Source organism: Ptiloglossa arizonensis, chromosome 12 (assembly GCF_051014685.1).
Source record: "Ptiloglossa arizonensis isolate GNS036 chromosome 12, iyPtiAriz1_principal, whole genome shotgun sequence".
NCBI lineage: Eukaryota > Metazoa > Arthropoda > Insecta > Hymenoptera > Colletidae > Ptiloglossa > Ptiloglossa arizonensis.
The window spans coordinates 10,367,299-10,387,047 of NC_135059.1; the positions used below are offsets into that span (position 1 = coordinate 10,367,299).

At 42.6% G+C, this 19,749-nt stretch overlaps 1 protein-coding gene across 1 annotated transcript in view; it reads left to right on the forward strand.

Moving 5' to 3' along the window:
- The window catches only part of LOC143153279 (uncharacterized), a 118,586-nt gene extending 106,153 nt beyond the window's left edge, over positions 1–12,433 (forward strand). The window contains exons 5-7 of the mRNA XM_076324291.1: positions 5,941–6,130; positions 7,296–7,498; positions 8,315–12,433. Coding sequence (XP_076180406.1) covers positions 5,941–6,130; positions 7,296–7,498; positions 8,315–8,341 — 420 coding nt within the window. The 3' untranslated portion in view covers positions 8,342–12,433. The remainder of the gene's footprint in view (positions 1–5,940; positions 6,131–7,295; positions 7,499–8,314) is intronic.
- Positions 12,434–19,749: the final 7,316 nt, after the last annotated feature.

Here is a 19,749-nt window from a genome sequence, read left to right on the forward strand (position 1 = left end):
TGGATCGTTTTCACCAATTTTTATTTCAGCGAAACTTATAGCCAGTACTTTTATTTCGAGATGCAACCAGAGTCATTATAGAGAAGATAGCTCATCGATTCTTTTGGAGTAAAATTTCGCTCATTCTCGCCGTGAATCTTATTCAAGATTTCTCGGTTTCGAACGCCTCGAACACGTTTAAAATAACGCGATCGCATTTCGAAAGCCGATAGGCAAAACACACCTACCTGATCGAGACACAATCGAGACGATCGCGTTCACGTACGAAGATTCCGACGAGCGATCGCTACGTGCTGCTCGAAACATTATTTACGACTCGATCCAAATACACTCGACTCTCCTATAACACAGTACTCCGAAAACACGGTTTCCGTACAACATGGTGCAAAAATTGCGACGATTCTGCAACACGGTTTGATAAACTTGGACAACCCTCGTGTAGCACGAATGTTTCCATAACACGGTCTAGTGTCTAGATTTCAGACAGCGTCTGAATTTGTTAAACAATTTCTCTCTGTAATAAAATATTCTTGTAACATGGATTTTATATAATACAATCTGATAAATTTGGTTTCGCTTAACACAATTTTTTCAAACTAAACCTAATCTAGTGTCAGTCTGATTCAGCTCAGGTCATTCTACACTTGGACCCAATCGATAACTACTCGACTCCTCTCCGAAAAATCGATTCTCTTGAGACTCAATTGATTCCCCGAATTCAAATCTGAGCGGGAAAATTAGAATGAATTCGATTGGATGTACTTCGAGTGCACTCAAACCTAACCTAACCTGAATCTAATTCGATCCCAACATAGCCAAGGCCGTACTTAGAGCCAACCGATAGCTACCTGAATCCTAACCTTAAAATCGACTCTCTTTGGTCGAAGATTATCAATTGTGATCGAAGAATTGACAGAAAAATTCAAACAAACTCTGTCGAGTGTACTTCGAATACATCTAAACTTAACCCAGACCTAACCTAACTCGAATCTAGCTTGATCCCAACATAATCAAGGCCGTACTTAGAGCCAACCGATAGCTACCTGAATCCTAACCTTAAAATCGACTCTCTTTGGTCGAAGATTATCAATTGTGATCGAAGAATTGACAGAAAAATTCAAACAAACTCTGTCGAGTGTACTTCGAATACATCTAAACCTAACCCAGACCTAACCTAACTCGAATCTAGCTCGATCCCAACGTAGCCAAGGTCGTGCTGTACTTGTATCCGATCGGTAGCTAACCGACTCGTATCTCGAAAGTGTACTCCCTCGGGTCGCGTATTCCCCGAATCGATTGCTATTCAAGGATGAGCGGGAAAATTCGAACGAAACGCGTTTCGTCTTCAATCTTTCATTCATTGACCCCACCATGGCGAGTTTGCGGCTCGATTTCGTATGCGATCGGTGCACGGTTGCATCGTGTGTGACCACATCAATCTGCATTCGAATCTCTCGGAGTAGCCCGTTCCTACTCTCGCGTTTCCTCTCTGCTCTCTGTGTCCCTCCCTCCCCTTCCTCCACCCGTGAAATTCGTTTCTCCCTGTTCCTCACCCACGGGATGAACGTCGTTCCTTTTCATACCGTCGTGTCGGCTTTCCGCCAGGGTTCTCTCCCTTTTGTTTGCACCTCGCGCAGTTTCGGACACCAGCGCGGACTTAAGCGGTTGCCCGGCTCCTATTAAAGCCGCTCGTATTGTATTCAAATTGGTTCGAGCTTTGGTATCTGCCTTCTTCGCTTCTTCCTCTGTCGTTCTACTCCTCCTGTGTACGCTCGCGCTCTCGTGCTGGTGTACGCGCGTGTGTTTGTGTATACGTGCGCTCGCGCGCGAAGCCCTCCTGCGAACGCGCTTCCACTCATTAAGGTTCATCCGTCTGGTTCGTTGAAATACTGCGTTTTCGCGCGACATCGGCAACCTCCTTCTGGCCGGACCAGGTTGTCGTTGTTACCTAGTGACGACCCCCGACCCCACGAGAAACGAGACGACGGTTCTACCTCGTAGTCTAGGCAGAAATAAAATCAGAAGGAAGTTCCGTCAGCCGTGCACGCGGTTGACGCGCGTTTAATAATCCTTTGTTTATTCATGGGGCCGTCGCACTGTCCGTGATTCACGGCGCATCTCCGCGATCCAACCTGAATGTTAAATCGTGCTTCGAACCCTGTTTGAGCCAATCTATTGGGTTTCGACCGTGCACTGGTACCACGCGCTAACCCGGTCAGGTCCTATCCTCGGGGATCGAAGAGGGTTAGCGTGTTTTCGAGCGGTGGCTAGCGACGGGCGATCGATCGATCCTGAAACCTACGGAAGAAACGAAGAGATTTCAAATGGGATCGAGTTCAACTCGGAGAAGTTCAATACTGGCTATAACTTCTTTTTTTTGCGAGTCTAACAGTGGATCCAAACGATCTGTTTCAAATGTTACGTTGGACCTTTGTCAGATCTAACCTTATCGTTAGACTCAAGTTTCACGTTACGTGAAACTTCTCGAAACTTCTCTGTTGTAAGTTCAATGCTGGATCTCTTTGTTACAAGCGTAGGGTTAGATCTAACACTCTGTTACGAGTTCAGCGCTGGTCTAATCTCTCTATTACAAGCGCAAGGTTAAGTCTCCCCGTTACAAGTTTAGCGCTGAAATGACTTCTCTATTACAAGCGTTAGTTTAAGTTCTACGTTACGAGTTCAGTGTTAGCTTTATCCTCTTTGTTACAAGTTCAATGCCAGGTATGATCTCTCTATTGCTAATTTCACGTTAGACTTAACCTCTCGGTTACATCTTCGATACTAGCTCCAATCTTTTAGTCGGAAATTCAATGTCGTATCTAACCTCTCTGTTGGCACTTGGTATCTAACCTCTTCGTTACAAATTTCACAATACATCTAACCTCTCTGTCGCAAATTTTTCATTAGCTCTGATCATTCCGTTAGCAGTTTCACGTTAGGTCGTGTCTCCCCGTTACGAGTTCTACGTTGGATCCAAACCTCTCCGTTAAAAGCGCAGGGTTAACGTACCGATAAACCGTGTAAAAGTCGACGAAGCTCAGCAATTGGACACGAACGGAGGTCACCGATGAGCCAGCTCCGACTCGGCGACGCGTAACGCCGTGTACCGATCTCTCTGCTACATACTTAGCCGAACCACTGATAAACCGAGTCCAATCTCAGCGACATGCGCTGTTAGGTATCCGCACATGCTACCGATTCGAAACGTTGGATCCGACGTGTCCCCGGTCACGCGATTCGAACCCGATCGGGTGTCAATGTTGAGCGAGCGTACGTCCGGCTGGACGGATCTGCGGGCTAACTTTTACCCACGTGTTCGATAATCCCAATAACCAGCATAGCCAACGGGCCATTAGTTGAACAGGTTTTCTCTATAGTTAGCTTCCCTCGTGTTATTTTTTTGTGTTTTTGTTTTTTTTTTGAAACGCAACCTTAAAGTCTGTCCAAGTAAGCAAGAGTTTTTCAGCCGGTGCTGTCCAGGACCAATTATGCGGCTGATGTATACGTGTGCACGGATGCACGCTCGCCGCGTGCAATACTTAAGTACGAAATAACTAGGTATGCAAGTGTGGTGTGCTGCACCGTGGGGAGGGAGGGGGAGGGGGTTGGAAGGGAAATGCGACGAGGAGGTGGGAGGAGGTGGAGGCGCGCTTTGTAGTTGCCGCGACGTGACGCAACTGCCAACTTAAGGAAAAGGTTCCTGGTATTGCGGGATACGCGAACGAGCCGCTGGAGGTGGCGGCGGAGGCATCATCCTCCCTCGTCCTCCACTTCGCTCCCCGAGGCGCTGTTCCTTTCTTTCTCGTCCTCTTCCTCTCCGCTGCCACCAAAGCCAACGTCCAGACGGTCAACGACACTTTTCGGAATTACGCAATTGGCCGAGTTTGCCGAATCGCTCGACCCCCCCGAGTCCCCCTCCTAGCCCCCTACGTCGAAAGAGTTCGACGCGACACTATGGGTCGTGGGCAAAATAATTCCTGATATTGTCGACCAACTTGTACGTACGTCTATCGGCTAGACAATCGATCAGTCCGAGTCTAGGAACTGTTGTCACGAAACAATGATCAAATTAGGTTAGTTCTGGGGTTGGTGCTGCGAGTGTTCTAGCCAGACTTCGTTGTCACGAATGATTCTTCGTGCGACTAGATTACTCGTGTAAGCTAGATGACCAGTCCGAGTCTAGGAACCGTTGCCACGGAATATCGTATTGGGTTAGGTCTGGGGCTAGGTCTTGAGTTAGATTCTTTTGTCGCGAAAAATTCCTGACATTGTTCAATCGCTCGTATGCGTTACCTAGATGACGAGCTGAGGCTATAAACTCGTGTCAGCTGGGTGACCAGTCCAAGTCTAAGAACTGTTGCCACGGAATAATATATTGGGTTAGGTCCGGGGCTAGGTCTTGAGTTAGATTCTTTTGTCGCAAAAAATTCCTGACATTGTTCAATCACTCTATCAATCAATCAATCAATCTAGGAACGACTCAAATTCGAAGAAATGTGTCCAACTTCTACGTTAGAAGTGTAACGTTAGACTACCGATAAAAGGAATCAGTCGACGAGGCGATGATCTAACCTTTCTATCAAATATCCACAAGGGTCACTGATAGACCAACTCGAATTGGCCAACGTGTAACGATGTCTGTTATATCTGGAGGCTTCGAGCTACATCCGTTCAATAGGTGTCATGTCTGCGCTAGGTATGGTTCAGTATCTAGTTCGATCAAAGTCTAGGTTAATTTTGAATCGTCAGGGCGTTAGGTGTATTCTACTAATGCGGTAGTGCTAGTTTGACTTTTCATTAGGTTAAGTTATCAATCGCAGCTAGTCTACATTTGATAGAATACCTAGTTTGAGCTATGTATGGGTAAATGTATGGGTGATACGATATCTAGTTTGAGCTGTGTTAGGCTTACGTTGGGTTAGGTTCGAAGAAAGACTGAATTAATTGTGGGTAATTACCAACTACATGGATAAATCCTAGTGCGTGGTAACTGGTCAGACATTTAAGCTTTCGTTGAGTCAAACTATCGATCACAGCTAACCTAAACAGTTACGAACTAGGTATGTCCCGATACACGGTAACGCTTCAAGCTTTCGTCGAGTCGAACTGTCCATCACGGCTAGTACCATTCGAGGTCTGAAAGTTTGAGTCACACGTTGGCCAGTTTCGCGTCTATTTGTATACTTTGGTAAGGTTCGGTTTAAGTCAGATTCAATTTTGGACGATCGTGATTTCGGTACACTAGATATACGATTAACCTAGCTTCGGAATGCGTACGGGGCTAGCGGAGATTTAAGTTTCCATTAGACCCAATTAACTCGAAGCTAGCTGTGGGATGGATTCGTATTCCATCTAGGAAGCGACGAAATTCGTACGATGTTTCTCGAGAAGCGAATTGAAGCCTGTCGGTCGTCGCACGAGTTGCGATGGTGACGCAGCGGCTCGAAAATTGCGCCGTCGATTCGTTAATTGCACCGGACTCTCGGAGACTACCAGGAATTCGAGGGATTCGTTAATTGCGCTCCGTCTGGAAGTCGGACGAAAGTTTGTGCGTATTCGCCGGCCGTGGGAGAAAAACTCCCCTCTGGAAAAACCTTGGATTTCCATAGGGGTCTGCATTTTTTAAACTTGTAACGCATTTACATACAAATTGGCGACCACGGTACGCGGTGTAAACCTGGTAATTACACGCGTTAAGTGGCAATTAACCGACTCTAGACGCACGATGGGAGTGGGTCGGACTGTTACTTTAGGTACACACTTCGTCGGGTGGGATCTCAACCTGTTTAAACGTAAAATTGTTTCGTTGACCCACTCGATCGACCATGTTACCGAAGCGTTCCCCCAGCGTCTATGTTTACCCATAGTTGTGTTCATCCCGTACGCCTCGCGTTAGATGTACTGTTCAACTCAACGAATTGTTGGCTACGACTCTTGCAGGTGAACCGGCCGCTGACGATGAAGAAGGAGGGCATTCAAACAAGGAACAGGAAGCTCTCGTCGAAGAGCAAGAAAAAGAAGGCCGGAGGCTGCTTAGGCCTCGGCGGTGTTATGGGCGATATGATCAAGGCCAGTGGTCATCTCGATCTCGATAACAAGCCCTTCCATTCTGGCTTCGGATCACCGATGGGTGAGTGCACTCTCTTTCCTACTGTTGCGATCTTTTTACCTCCGTATGAACGATAACACTCGTAAAACTTTTTCGCTCAAAATCTTGGTCGGTCAACTTCAAGGGGTAAACCTTCTATGGTCCTTTCGCTCGCGTCTTGGATATTCTTCGATCCATGGCATCCCGATAATATATCTATCGTTTCTTGGTTCTATGTTTCTTTGGTCGTTGTATCGTAAAATTGAAATTATTCCATATAAATTCGTGATATCTTTTACCCAACGATCTTAAATGTACGTTTGAACGGAAGGTTGACTCTGTCTCTCTTTACAAATTGGTGAATCCGGTAAAATCGACATCACTGTGCCACTTAAAATAATTGAGCTCCGCCGCGACAAAGAGACAGATTAAAAGAGGTCTTCGCCGCGGAAGCGTTCTGGACCCTCTACCATAGAATTTTTGCGGATAGACTTCAACGCCTCTAATCGCGACGGTTCCAGTACATTACCCACTATTGAGTTTCTAGAAATATCCTTACTGCTAAGATGAATGCACAAATCCCGTATTAGGATGTTTTTGTATTTTTTTAATTCTCTTGCATCTCGTATCTTGTGCCTATTGTATCGTAAAGCTAAAATCATTTGATGTACACTCTGAAAGATTTCAAGTGTACGATAAAGCGAGAAAAATGTAAAATTTCTACAAGCTGATCAATCCTTTAAATTCTACATCACCGTATGTCCATTAAAGATAATTATTAAGTTCCATCGCGACTAAGAGAGGGGTTACTCTAGAAGAATTCGGTGGGGTTGCTCTAGAACTTTGTGGTGTTACTATAGAACTTTAGGGCACTGCTCTATAACTACTCTAGAACTTTTGGGCACTGCTCTAGAACTACTCTAGAACTTTAGGGCAGTGCTCTAGAACTACTCTAGAACTTTAGGGCACTGCTCTAGAACTACTCTAGAACTTTAGAATACCGCTCTAGAACTACTCTAGAACTTTAGAACACCGCTCTAGAACTACTATAGAACTTACAACCATGGTCTCCAACGCCTCTGATCGTAACAGTTATAGCTCTCTCTGCCAAATTTTTTATAAATATCCTTCCCGCTAAGACGAATGCACCAATCCCGAGAAAAATGTGGGAAACAAAAGGCGAATGTTCGGTTCATTGTCGTTCCAGGTACGTCGCAGCATCATCACACGATGCATCCGGCGATGCAGCATTACATGTATCACACGGGTGTCGGCGTAGCCGGAGGTCTTCATCAAGGATTTGCACCACCGGCGCCGCCCCCCATCCACCCGCACTCGCATTCGCATTCCCATTCTCATCACATGACGAGTCTTCAGGGTCTCCAACTGGCCGCCACGACGAATGCAATGGTGAGTACCCGTCGCTTGTCGTCCTGCTTCGCTCTTTGACGCGCAAACTGGAAATCGATAAGCCCGTCGTTCTTTAATTCAACGACAAACGCGCGTAAAACCAGGCAACACCGTACACGGGACGACCTTGGCAGGGTTGTTTTTCGATCGAGATCGATGGAGGATCACCGTTTCAATTTAGCGAACCACGGGGGAGAGATTCGGATTTCGGACGCCGAGGAACGATCGGAGTTGAACAAATTCCGATCGACGAAAGGAGACACTGGTCTTCGGTGTTGCTTCGTTGGTACAGTAGCTCGGTGATAACTGGTGAAGGAATATTAGATCTCGTACAAGCAAAATCCCTCTTTCCAAACGCCGGAACCTCACCAGAACCTCGTGTCCGATCTAGTCCACTCTACTATTCGACTACTCGGCTCCTATCGAGGTGTCTCCTTCCCCTTTGTCCAATCGTTGCGTTCGTTTCTAATTATAATTGTCAAAAAAGTAGCTTTACCAAATTGATACAAGACTGAGGCATTTTCCGCTACTGGAAACAGTTACGATCTTTAGCATTGTTAGCAACGGTAGCGACATATAGCGATAATCGGCGAGGAAATGTTCGATATCTTTGGCGAGCTGATCCCTGTTCCCAAATTGTTCCTCCCTGGATCCGACTCGAACCTGTTTGCAGTTGTTCGACTCTGATCCGATCCATCGTTCCTCGATCGACGAGAAATACTCGTGTGTCCCGAACATTTCCTCGCGCGAGCACGTATCGAGGTTTCGAACGTCGTGAATGGAAAAAACAAATGGATGTTCTTTGTCTGGTTTCAGACCGGTTGGCGATCGGAGTACACATGAATCGCGAGTGATCAGCAGCTCAGGACGCAGCCCACCACTCTCGTTCTAACGTAATGAAGTCAAGCTCCTCTCTTTCTCTCCCCGCGCGAAACGAGAGACGCTCGAGGGCAGGAAGTCGAAAAACGATTTCCCATTCCGATGATGATACTTTGTTTCTCGCTCTCCTCTCACTTTACCCCTTCTCATCTCCTGTTCTTGCGGTCTCGCGTCGCTGTAAATATGTAAAGTTTTCATCGTAGGGCCATCGAGCCCAGGCCCCAAGTACAAACGAAGTCAGCTAACTTGTATCGAGTCTTATTATACGCGCTGTACATAAACACTATATGGTAAAATGCAAGAATTTAATACCACGTGGACGCGTGGTGATGGGGAGGGGGACGCGTGACCACGCCCGCGCGTCCACCGCGTACCCCTTCTCGTCGTGTAACCCTCTTCTTTTTTTCTTCTTTTTTTTTTTTTAATCGAGGGAGGCTTCTTCGAAGACGATTCTTTCACGGCGACGAAAAAAACTAAACGAACGAACGAACAATTACAATTTCGAACGGTTCTTCCGTAACACCTTCGTTCGACGATCCGGAATGGGCGTGTCTAACGGTCAGGGTTGGGGGTGGGGCGTGTATCGCGCGAACGATTGCTCCATTCCGGTGTGAACGAGGGTGGGAATCGTAACTGGTGTCTTTTCAGCAGGTTTGTAAATTATACGTGGAATTTTTCAATCGAAGCGGGGACTTTGGAATCAAACGAAAGGGTATGAAACCCTAGCCATTCGGAATCGATCTTCGGAAGCCGGCGAACGTCGTAGCGTTTAAGTGTGTATTTGACGAGAATCGAGAGACATCGTGCAATTTTAAAAATCTTTTTATTAACGAGAATTTATAATTCCGCCGTGGGTGATCGATTGGACGTCGATTGTTCTCTATTACGTGTATCGCGGCCGCGTTTCCGCAACGGGCCTCTTCGAGTCCGCGAGACAAATTCATCGAGATTGTTCCTCGCGAAGCGTTCGGGGCGGAACGACCCGTTTATACGATACGCTCGGCAATCGTATCGAATTTTATACCCGAGAGAAGCACCGTTTTTTCCGATCGTTTGTTCACGCGTAATTTTACAAGCTCGTTTCGCATCGAACGCGACGCGGAATTGTCGTTTTCGAGCAGGACCCGTGCACTCGATCCACGCGAGAGATCGCGGATCCGTGAACGGGAACGGAAACGGAAAATCGACGTTCAATCGTGCCACGGATCGTGTGTCGTACCGGTTAGCGATAGCAAAGCAAGCAAGAAAAATAAATGCGAAGTAATCGTAAACCACGTAGCGTAAATCCGTAAATTATATGGAATTTCCGGTGATCCAGATCAAGAGTCGATCGTCCTGTCGAGGGGTTCGAGAAAACGAAAGGGAAAATCGATGATTGGATAGAAACGATTCTTCGATCGAGAAGGAAACTGCGAAGATGGCGAACGAGGAAAAAAAGGAAAAGAAAAAAGGAAAAAAAAAAAGAAAGAAAAAGGAATATAGCTACCAAAAATGTTGAACTTCCGCGGAAAGAAGAAGAAGAATGACAGGGACGGACACCAAGAGAAGGAGCAAGCCAGAAATGTAAAAAAAGCATAAACAGAAAATAAAAAAAAGTGAAGAACACGTTGTAAATTTTGTATCTTCGAGATTGTGTACCGTTATTGTAATAATAGTATATAAATATATAAATAAACAAATCGATATATATATATATACAAATGAATATAAATATATATATATATATATATAAATATTATAAATATTATAAATATAATGATAACGCCGTGAACGCGCGGCTGGCAAAGCGTCAAGAGAGAGAGGAGTGAAAAAGTGATTGTGCATAAATTAGCGGTTAATTGCGCATCGTAAGATTTGCATCTAGATAGTCGAGCGATGGTAATTAAAACGATTTATCGCGAGCGAAAAGGTTAATAGCCGTAAATGACGATTATCGTTATTATTCTTATTACACACTATTATCGTCGTCGCCGATCGGCCGATCGCCGATTTCCATTCATTAATCGTTCTAATTAATTAATTAATCGCGGAGGACTCGGGTGAGATCGTTGACCACGAGTCGAGACCACATTGTGATCCTTTCTTTTTGTCAATCGTTAGAGCGTTTTAAGGAACCGCGCGCGCTTGTACTTTCGCGCGACATTCGAGGGGAGGATTGGCTCGAAGATCGACCATCGAGGGCTGCAACCCCGTTACCCTTTCGAGAGTCGAGATCCCTGAAAGAAAATTCGGATCCGAAAGAAAATTCGCGTCGAACGCGCGATTCGGAATTAATTAACGGGAGATTCGACGAGGAAAATATTCTTCTTTCGATTGGAAAGTTTCCGGGGGTGCAATCGTAACTGGACGAGATTTCACCATTCGGAGGAAAGTAAAATTTTCAAGAGTGAGGGAATATTTTATTTCCACCGAATGAACGTTTCGTACTCGCGATAAGAATATTCTCACTTGAAAGAATACTTTCAAGCTGGAAAGTTCAATTTTTCATCGATGGAAAATTCCCACAGGAACGAACAGTTCTCGTCGAAGGAAAACGGAACTTCCATGGGTGGAAAACGCGATTTTTATCGATGGAAAATTCCCACAGGAACGAACAATTTTCACCGAAGGGAAACGGAACTTCCATAGCTGGAAAACGCGATTTTTATCGATGGAAAATTCCCATCGACGGAGAGACCGATTTTCATCGAACGAAAACGGAAACTCCGATGGTGCAAAGTGCAATTTCCATCGGTGGAAAATTTTCATCGTCGTGTAACCGGTTTCCATCGATGGAAAATTCCCGTACGACGAATTCTCATCGAAGGGAAACGGAACTTCCAGAGGTGTACAGTGCAATTGTCGTCCGTGGAAAGTTTCTTTTCTCGTGGAAAAATCGATTCGTGCCGCTGAAAAATTCTCATCGACGGAAAGATCAATTTTCATCGAAGGGAAACGGAACTCCCGAATGTGTAAAGTGCAATGTTCCTCGGTGGGACACTTTTATCTTCAAAGAACTAATTCTCATCGATGGGAAACGTCGTTACCATCGGGGAAATTTTCATCGATGAAGAACGTTATTTCCATCGTGGAAAAATTCCCTTTCGTTCGAAGTTCGTTTCCATAAAATCCCTTGGTTTCCTGCGAGGTACCAAGTTTCCACTTAAAAAATATCACTCCATTTACCACCGTTCATGATACCTTGTTTTCCTTTGGCTTTTCCAACGATAGATTCGCACCACCGAAATTAAAGCTCCGGATCGAACATCACGCTCCAGAAGTCTTTAAAAGGAAAAAAGGAAAAATTCATTTCGTTTCTTTCGCATTTTCAAAAGAGAGAAAAAGTGTGTCGTTCGATTTCTAACGAAGTCTTCGTTCAATTTCTAAGGCAGAGAGTCGACGTTCGAGAATTACCGGGTTGCACCGCAATCGATCATCGAGCCAGCCGCGTGCTTCCCGCGCGCGACGCAACGGAATCGTGAAAGGGGCGAGGAGAGGGGGTCAGTGACATCGTGATTTTCCAAAAAAAAAAAAAAAAAGACTGAAAGGCAAGAGAAATGGGACAACGGACCGTGATCCACCCGGGTGGACGCTTCCCGGTCGGAAATCCTCGAGGCGCCACCCCCCTTTTTTGCGATTGGAAAATGTTCCGAAGGGGTTGGAGACGAAGAGAGGAAACGGAGGACAGACGGGGGGGAGGTTATTCTAATAATAGTATTACTAGGGAGTAGCGTGTAGACTGTATAAAAACACGAGAAACACACGAAATACACGAGTATACACATACCCACGCGTGCGAACACAAACCGGAACACAAATAACACGCACATATACATACACGTACACACAGAGAGGCGCATACGTATAATGATTTTTAAGGGCGAAGAAAAGGCAAGGCAGATGGCTAGGGATGCGAATGAGAATGAAAATATCGAGGATCGAATAGTCGAGCGGAGAATCGACGCAACGATGGGCGTTTCGTGGCGATATTATTTCGAATGTAAAAAGCGACATTGTAAGATATCATTGTAAAAAAAGGTTTTAACTTAAAATAAATTAAATGATAATTCACGCATACTAAGGGCCTGGTTCTGTATCCTCTTGTACGGACGAGACCGTGTACAGCGTTTTCGTACGTATGCGGGGAAAATTCGATCGCTGTTGGTACCATCTGACGGCTGTCGCGGGAAACGGTTTTCGGTTGCGAAGGGCGCGGGAAATATTCGAATATTCCCGCGAAAACCTCTTTTCTCGAGCTCTCGGCAATATTTCTCTTCTTTCGAGTGTGTTCGACCCGCGGTGAGAAATATTTTTATAAAAATCCTTCCCAATTATTCGCCCCTTTTTTACACGAGTTTTTTCACTTGAAAATTATTTGTACAAAATTGCCCCGAATAACGAAATTGTTCGTTCGCCATTTTCTACAAGTTTTCTGGCTCGTGGTGAAAACTATTTTTACAAAATTGCTCCAATTACTTATTCCCCCTTTCGTACAAGCTTTCTTTTGGCGCGTGTTCAGAAATATTTAAAAAAAAATCCTTCCCAATTATTTATTCGCCCTTTTCTCACACAAGTTTCTCGACTCGTGGTGAAAACTATTTTTAAAAAATTCCTTCCCAATTATTTATCGTCCCTTTCTCGCACAAATTTTTCAACTCGTGGTGAAAACTATTTTTACAAAATTGCTCTAATTACTTAGTTGCCCTTTCGTACAAGCTTTTTTTTGGCGCGTGTTGACAAATATTTAAAAAAACATCCTTCCCAATTATTTATTCGCCCTTTTCTCACACAAGTTTCTCGACTCGTGGTGAAAACTATTTTTAAAAAATTCCTTCCCAATTATTTATCGTCCCTTTCTCACACAAGTTTCTCGACTAGTGGTGAAAACTATTTCAACAAAATTCCCCCAATTACTTATTCGCCCTTTCGTAAAATTTGTCCAGCTCGCGACGACAACTATTTTCCCAAAATTGCTCCAATCACTTATTCGCCCTTTCGTACAATTTTTCTTTTTCTGTCTCGTGGTGAGAATCACATTTACAAAATTGCTCGAATCATTCATCCGGCCTTTTCCACGCAAGGTGTTCGGTTACCATCGGTTCACTTTCAATTTCAACGGTCGATTCTTTGCGAAAGATCATGAGGTTTTCTACCGTGCGAGGGGTAAGCGAATTCTCGACGAGTGATTCTTATCGCGAAATTCTCGGCTTTTTCTCAGCCGGTTGGCCGTAATTAAGAATAACTTTCAATCCGATGATCGACGATCGGGGAGGCGACCGGACGGCGATCCGTTCCGCGCGGTCTCTTATTAATTAACAGGCGCGACTTAATTAAGCCTTATCGGCCGGCACGAGGTGTTTACATGTAAATCAAAGGCCCAGCGCGCGAGATAACGCGGCGGCGTACGCGAAAGCAAATAAATTCCGTCGCGGCGGCAGATAGTTATCGATATCCGGAGGAGACGGCGGGGAAATAAGGAGCTTCCGAACGCGGAATCACCCCGTGCAAACGGGCCCCAATGGCCATGGTGGTACGACGAGGAGCGAGGAGGGAACTCGTGACGGTAACGAAAGGTTGGGTACGTCGCTTAGTCTGCTTGGGACCGATCCAAGGGATACGCTACTGTTCGAGAAATTCATTTTTCCTCGGCTTCAAACATCACGGACAAAGAAATTCAACGATCGAACTGGATACGTTCGATTCGAAGGAAATTTATCAAACGATTGTTCAACTTTTACGAATTATTCTCTGGGATTTACTTTTACGTAGATTTGTACAATCTATTCGTAGCTGCAACTATATTGTTGTTACCTCGCTCTGATAATGTGACGGTAACGAAAGATTGGGTACGTGGTTTAGTCTGGTTGGGACCGATCCAAGGGATACGCTACTGTTCGAGAAATTCATTTTTCCTCGGCTTCAAACATCACGGACAAAGAAATTCAACGATCGAACTGGATACGTTCGATTCGAAGGAAATTTATCAAACGATTGTTCAACTTTTACGAATTATTCTCTGGGATTTACTTTTACGTAGATTTGTACAATCTATTCGTAGCTGCAACTATATTGTTCTTACCTCGCTCCGGTAATGTCGTTTACAAGTCCGTCGCTTGCATTTCACTCGCGTTTTGCGCGATACTCGAGTAAAATGAACAACCATTATTTTGAAAAATAATTAACCAAGATCCGTGTTGTATACGACCTTGTTGAATCCGAGTGACCTAGAAAACTGCTTGAAATTGTTAGCTTTCTTCCTGGGGCACCCTGTGTATTAACTGTTCGATGATTTTTGCGAATTAATTTGTAAGGATAATTACTAAAAAGGAAATTGTATAATTAATTAAGCACGGGGCTTTGCTTACCATTTAATTAATAATTCGAAGGTGAGAGGACAGTCTGACGATTGTCTCGCTCAAAATCCTTGTAAAAATTGTATATTTTCTCAATTATTGGACGTTTGACTTCAAAGTGATCCAGTTTACACACTTTATGGATAAACTATTCTTGATTAATATACTTCTCAATTTTTGTACATTAAATAGTACGGTGAAATTATGCACGCTATTGGGCAAACTGTTTCTTTCCGTCTCGAATTCGAAGAAACAATAAACGTACATTTGAATAAAGTCACGATTACTTTCTTGGAAGAAAACGATAAAGAATTGTCAATTTTCGACCTGTGACGTCAGATCACCACCTGAAGGTACACACGATTTAACAATATACAAAGTGTCCATAGTTCAAGAATTTTACGAAATTGTTCACTCGAAAATTGCAAAAGGAACGAAGAAGTAATTTTAAACGATACTCGAGCGAGTGCGTCATTGTACTCCATTTATTGTTCTCTTGGAACGGCACATTTGAAGTCGATCGATTGAAATTCTCCACCTGTGCTTCACGTATTGATAATCGACGTACCATTTCTCGAATAGTATAGGCGATAGCATGGTTCTGTCGAGGTCGATAGAGGTGGTGAAACGATTTAAAATCTATCGTACGTTTTCGTACAGGCTTATGACTTTTACCGCCATGACTCGACCATCGAGCGACGGACAGTCGTTTCTACGATATCCGCCCGCTCGCGAACTTGTAAACGACGAGGTGATCGCCACGAAAGAAGCGGAGTGTTGCCTCTCGACCAAGAGTATTACTTTCCGATCGTTTCTCACGATCTCCATTTTGCGAAGAACTTGCCTAACGATCGGAGCATTTAGTGGCTCGTTCCGTCGCTTCTTTCAAAGAAGACAGAACGTCGTGTCGACAAATGTAACCGGTACGAAAGAATCATCTGGTGAGTCGAGTCAAATCTTATCTACTTTGAGAACCATTATTTGGATATTTTTTATGGAATATTTATTATACATTTTTCATCTCTGTGACACACTTAATATATTTTATATTGTAATTCGATAGCCGAACTTATCGTCTTCCTCAGTTTGCGACACCTATGACCACACCGTAGTACATAATGTTTTGTTAAGTCTATAAATTGTTAGTTAGGATCGTGTTTAAACAGTTAGACAAGTGTTTCTCAAACCATGACGAATGAAAATTATGCAGAGTACGGTCGAGGTATTATTTCTTGAATACATTTCAAAGTTGTTATCCAATCAAATTTATGTTTTCGATATTTTTATTCGATTTATTTTTTTCGTGTTGTTCAATCGAAAGCGTTTATACGTTATTACTGTGTAATTTAGTAATTTTATACGTTTACTAGCACAACGAATAAAAGATGATACAATAAATATTGAAAAATGTACATTGATCTTTTTGAGATTTGTGTAATGCTATCTAACGGTAAATTGATATTTTGTTGTAAAAAATTCTTGTTACTTTGCTTTCGAGTATAACAATTTCATTGTAAAAAAGTTTCAGATATAGTCCGATATCTTTTATTTGTTTAACGGAAACTGAATTGGAGGCGATAGATAAGGACCAAAACAACATTTATAAAACGATTAAATAAAATTCCAGCTGCGTCAAATGTTGCAGGGTCTTAATTTCCAGTTACTTTCTTGATGTTTTTTTTTACCATCGACTATGAATAAATACTTTAATCCCTCCGAAAGTGAAACTACCATCAGGGATCGCGGATTACAGTTTGAGAAATACTTCGTTAAACGATCGAATAGTTAAGTAATCGCGCTTTCCTTTAGAGTAGACGCAATTAAATTATTCTTTTCAGTTACAGGTGGGAGATCCTGAGAACTGTATCAATTGTGGAAATTGGTGGTATCCACAAACCTCGGCGTATACGAATACAGCGTATACGAGTTAAAGCTAATATTTCCGAAAGATTATTATTTAATAAAAGAAATTACACTTAACGCTTATTGTTTCGTGCATAGAAAGGTATCTGAAAGATATAATAAATAAAAATATTGTTGACTAAAAAATAATTACTATTTATTACCCTTGCATTGCTCCATTCCACGAGATATTTTGGAAAATGTAGTTACATTTTCATGAATCCTCAAAATACAAGTATTTTCCTTTGTCTAAATTATTAAACTTGGTAAAACTTTTCGAAGAATCTGGTAATATCAATTGAAGGCAGTTTTTAGAAATGGAGTCACAATTTTAGAAATTTCGCGACATTTTTTAAAAGAGATTCAACGTAGAAGAAATCTGGTATACTGTCATTCTTATATAGATCATTTAACATATAGAAAATTTCAACATTTTCAACTCGTTACTTACATTTGCGTACTTTGGTAACACTCGCAACCCTCAAACTGGCTCGAACCTAGAACATATTACTTTCAAACTTTACACATCTAGTTATATTTTATCGAACTATACAAATTTTCCCAAGTACGAATAATCGTTATTATTGAAATAATATTTTTACGGTATCTGTAAATTTTTTTGCGGTTTCGACTGAAAAATCGAGAACATTTTATCGTCGATAAAAAGTTCTATACACAACACCGTTAATTTTCCAAATTCCACAGTAATCTTTTTAAAATAGAATTTTTGAGGTCTGGGTTGTAAAGAAATTAAAGAACTAAACAAAAACAATTTTTTATTTACATTACGAGTCCCTTGGTACTTGCCTCAATCCTTACATCATTTACTTATCCGCGGTCGACCATTTGCGGAATACGCAGTCTCGTGCTTTTCACAGGAGCACGAGCTGCGGAAGAGGGTGGCGTTGGAAAATTTTCTCTGCTATGGGGTGCTAGAAAGAGCGAGAATAGAGAGATAGATAGAGAGATAGAGATAGATAGAGATAGATAGAGATAGATAGAGAGGTAGATAGAGAGGTAGATAGAGAGATAGAGATAGATAGAGATAGATAGAGATAGATAGAGATAGATAGAGATAGAGATAGATAGAGATAGATAGAGACAGATAGAGACAGATAGAGATAGATAGAGACAGATAGAGACAGATAGAGATAGATAGAGATAGAAATAGATAGAGAGATAGAGAGATAGAGAGATAGAGAGATAGAGATAGAGATAGATAGAGAGATAGAGATAGAGATAGAGATAGAGATAGAGATAGAGATAGAGATAGAGATAGAGATAGAGATAGAGATAGATAGAGATAGATAGAGATAGATAGAGATAGATAGAGATAGATAGAGATAGATAGAGATAGATAGAGATAGATAGAGATAGATAGAGATAGATAGAGATAGATAGAGATAGATAGAGATAGATAGAGATAGATAGAGATAGATAGAGATAGATAGAGATAGATAGAGATAGATAGAGATAGATAGAGATAGATAGAGATAGATAGAGATAGATAGAGATAGATAGAGATAGATAGAGATAGATAGAGATAGATAGAGATAGAGAAATAGAGATAGAGATAGATAGAGAGATAAATAGAGAGAGAGAAAGAGAAAGAGAGAGCTCGTTTCACGGCGAATTAAATTCGGATAGGTTCGAAAGCAGAAGAGGCGAGGTAAACTTTAAGTCGCAGCAGCTGGCTAACAAATGGCTCCTAGAAAATCAGGAACTGACCTCGCGAGGCGTAGCTCGGCTTCAGAGGGGAGAGCGGATGCACGGTATAGCAATCGAAAGGAAGAGACCGAAGGATAATCGTGCTCCGTGGAGAAGACGTATGTTTCTAATAAAAGTGACCGGGATTTCGCGTAATCCCGTTTCTGGGGCCACGGGACAATCCTTCTCACGAGGACTCCGCTTCTCTCGGCGGAGACCCTCGAAGCCGAAGTCAACAAGCTTTTCACGTTTACCTTCCTGCGGTTCGCCGCAGCTGCAACTGTACCTCACGGGGGCCTACACGAATAGAGAGGAGCTTAATTTCGCCTCTTGATCCGATGAAAAAAGCGAACGAAACGGGGCGACTCGATGACGCAGAACAATGCTCTCGCCTCGAAACTGTTGATGGAAGTGAACTTAAGTGGAAGTTAAAAATTCACTCGAATTTAATTTAAATTCTAAATACGTAGTGTGGAATATATTTGTCGGTAGAAGTGAACTTAAGTAGAAGTTAAACACTAACTCGAACTTAATTGAAATTCTAAATACGTAGTGTGGAATATATTTGTCGATAGAAGTGAACTTAAGTGGAAGTTAAAAATTAACTCGAATTTAATTTAAATTTTAAATACGTAGTGTGGAATATATTTGTCGATAAAAGTGAATTTAAGTGGAAGTTAAAAATTCAGCTTAACTTTGACGGACTTTATTTGTAGGCAGAAGTAAAATTAACTAGGAATAAAATAAATTAAGTCGAACTTAACTTCGTTTTTCATTTGGAGCTTGAAAACTCCGATGAGCTTTATTTATATACAAGCACTGCGTGTACGTGCTTTCTACGCTACTTGCAAGTATTTTTATCATATTTTCTTCTACTTTAAACGTACAAGTTAGAATTGTTTCACGAAGGACATGTCACATATTATTTCGATCTAAATCATATAACTGTTCTAACGTATACGATATTTTGTAAGCTACTATTTCTAAGCTGATCGTTTTCGAAGGAAATTGGAATACATTATAGAAAAAATATACCAAGAAATGGTAACGACAGGAAAAAAATCATGAACAAAGTTTTCGAATTAACGGATGACGAGTTTACCTAAATTCCTCTAACTTCACCAAGAACGAGTAACCATAAACGACGTACTACTCTCACATGAAGAATACCAGTAAGCAGCTAGCCGTTACAGTTCGTTTAAAATTCCGTTCGTCTGGGAGGCAATCGCTTGAAAAACGCGTGAAAAAGTGTCCAATCGTACCGGAAGATTTCGACAAGTGGACACCCGTAAGGATCGAGCTGGCTAAGCCCGAACCTTCGAGATTTGATTATTCGAAGGGAATAAGCCGAGGCTGTGCCGGTGACCCCGACGCGATTTCCACGTCACTTCGCAAACGTGACGCATCGAGGCAATCCCCGGTAAGTTATCC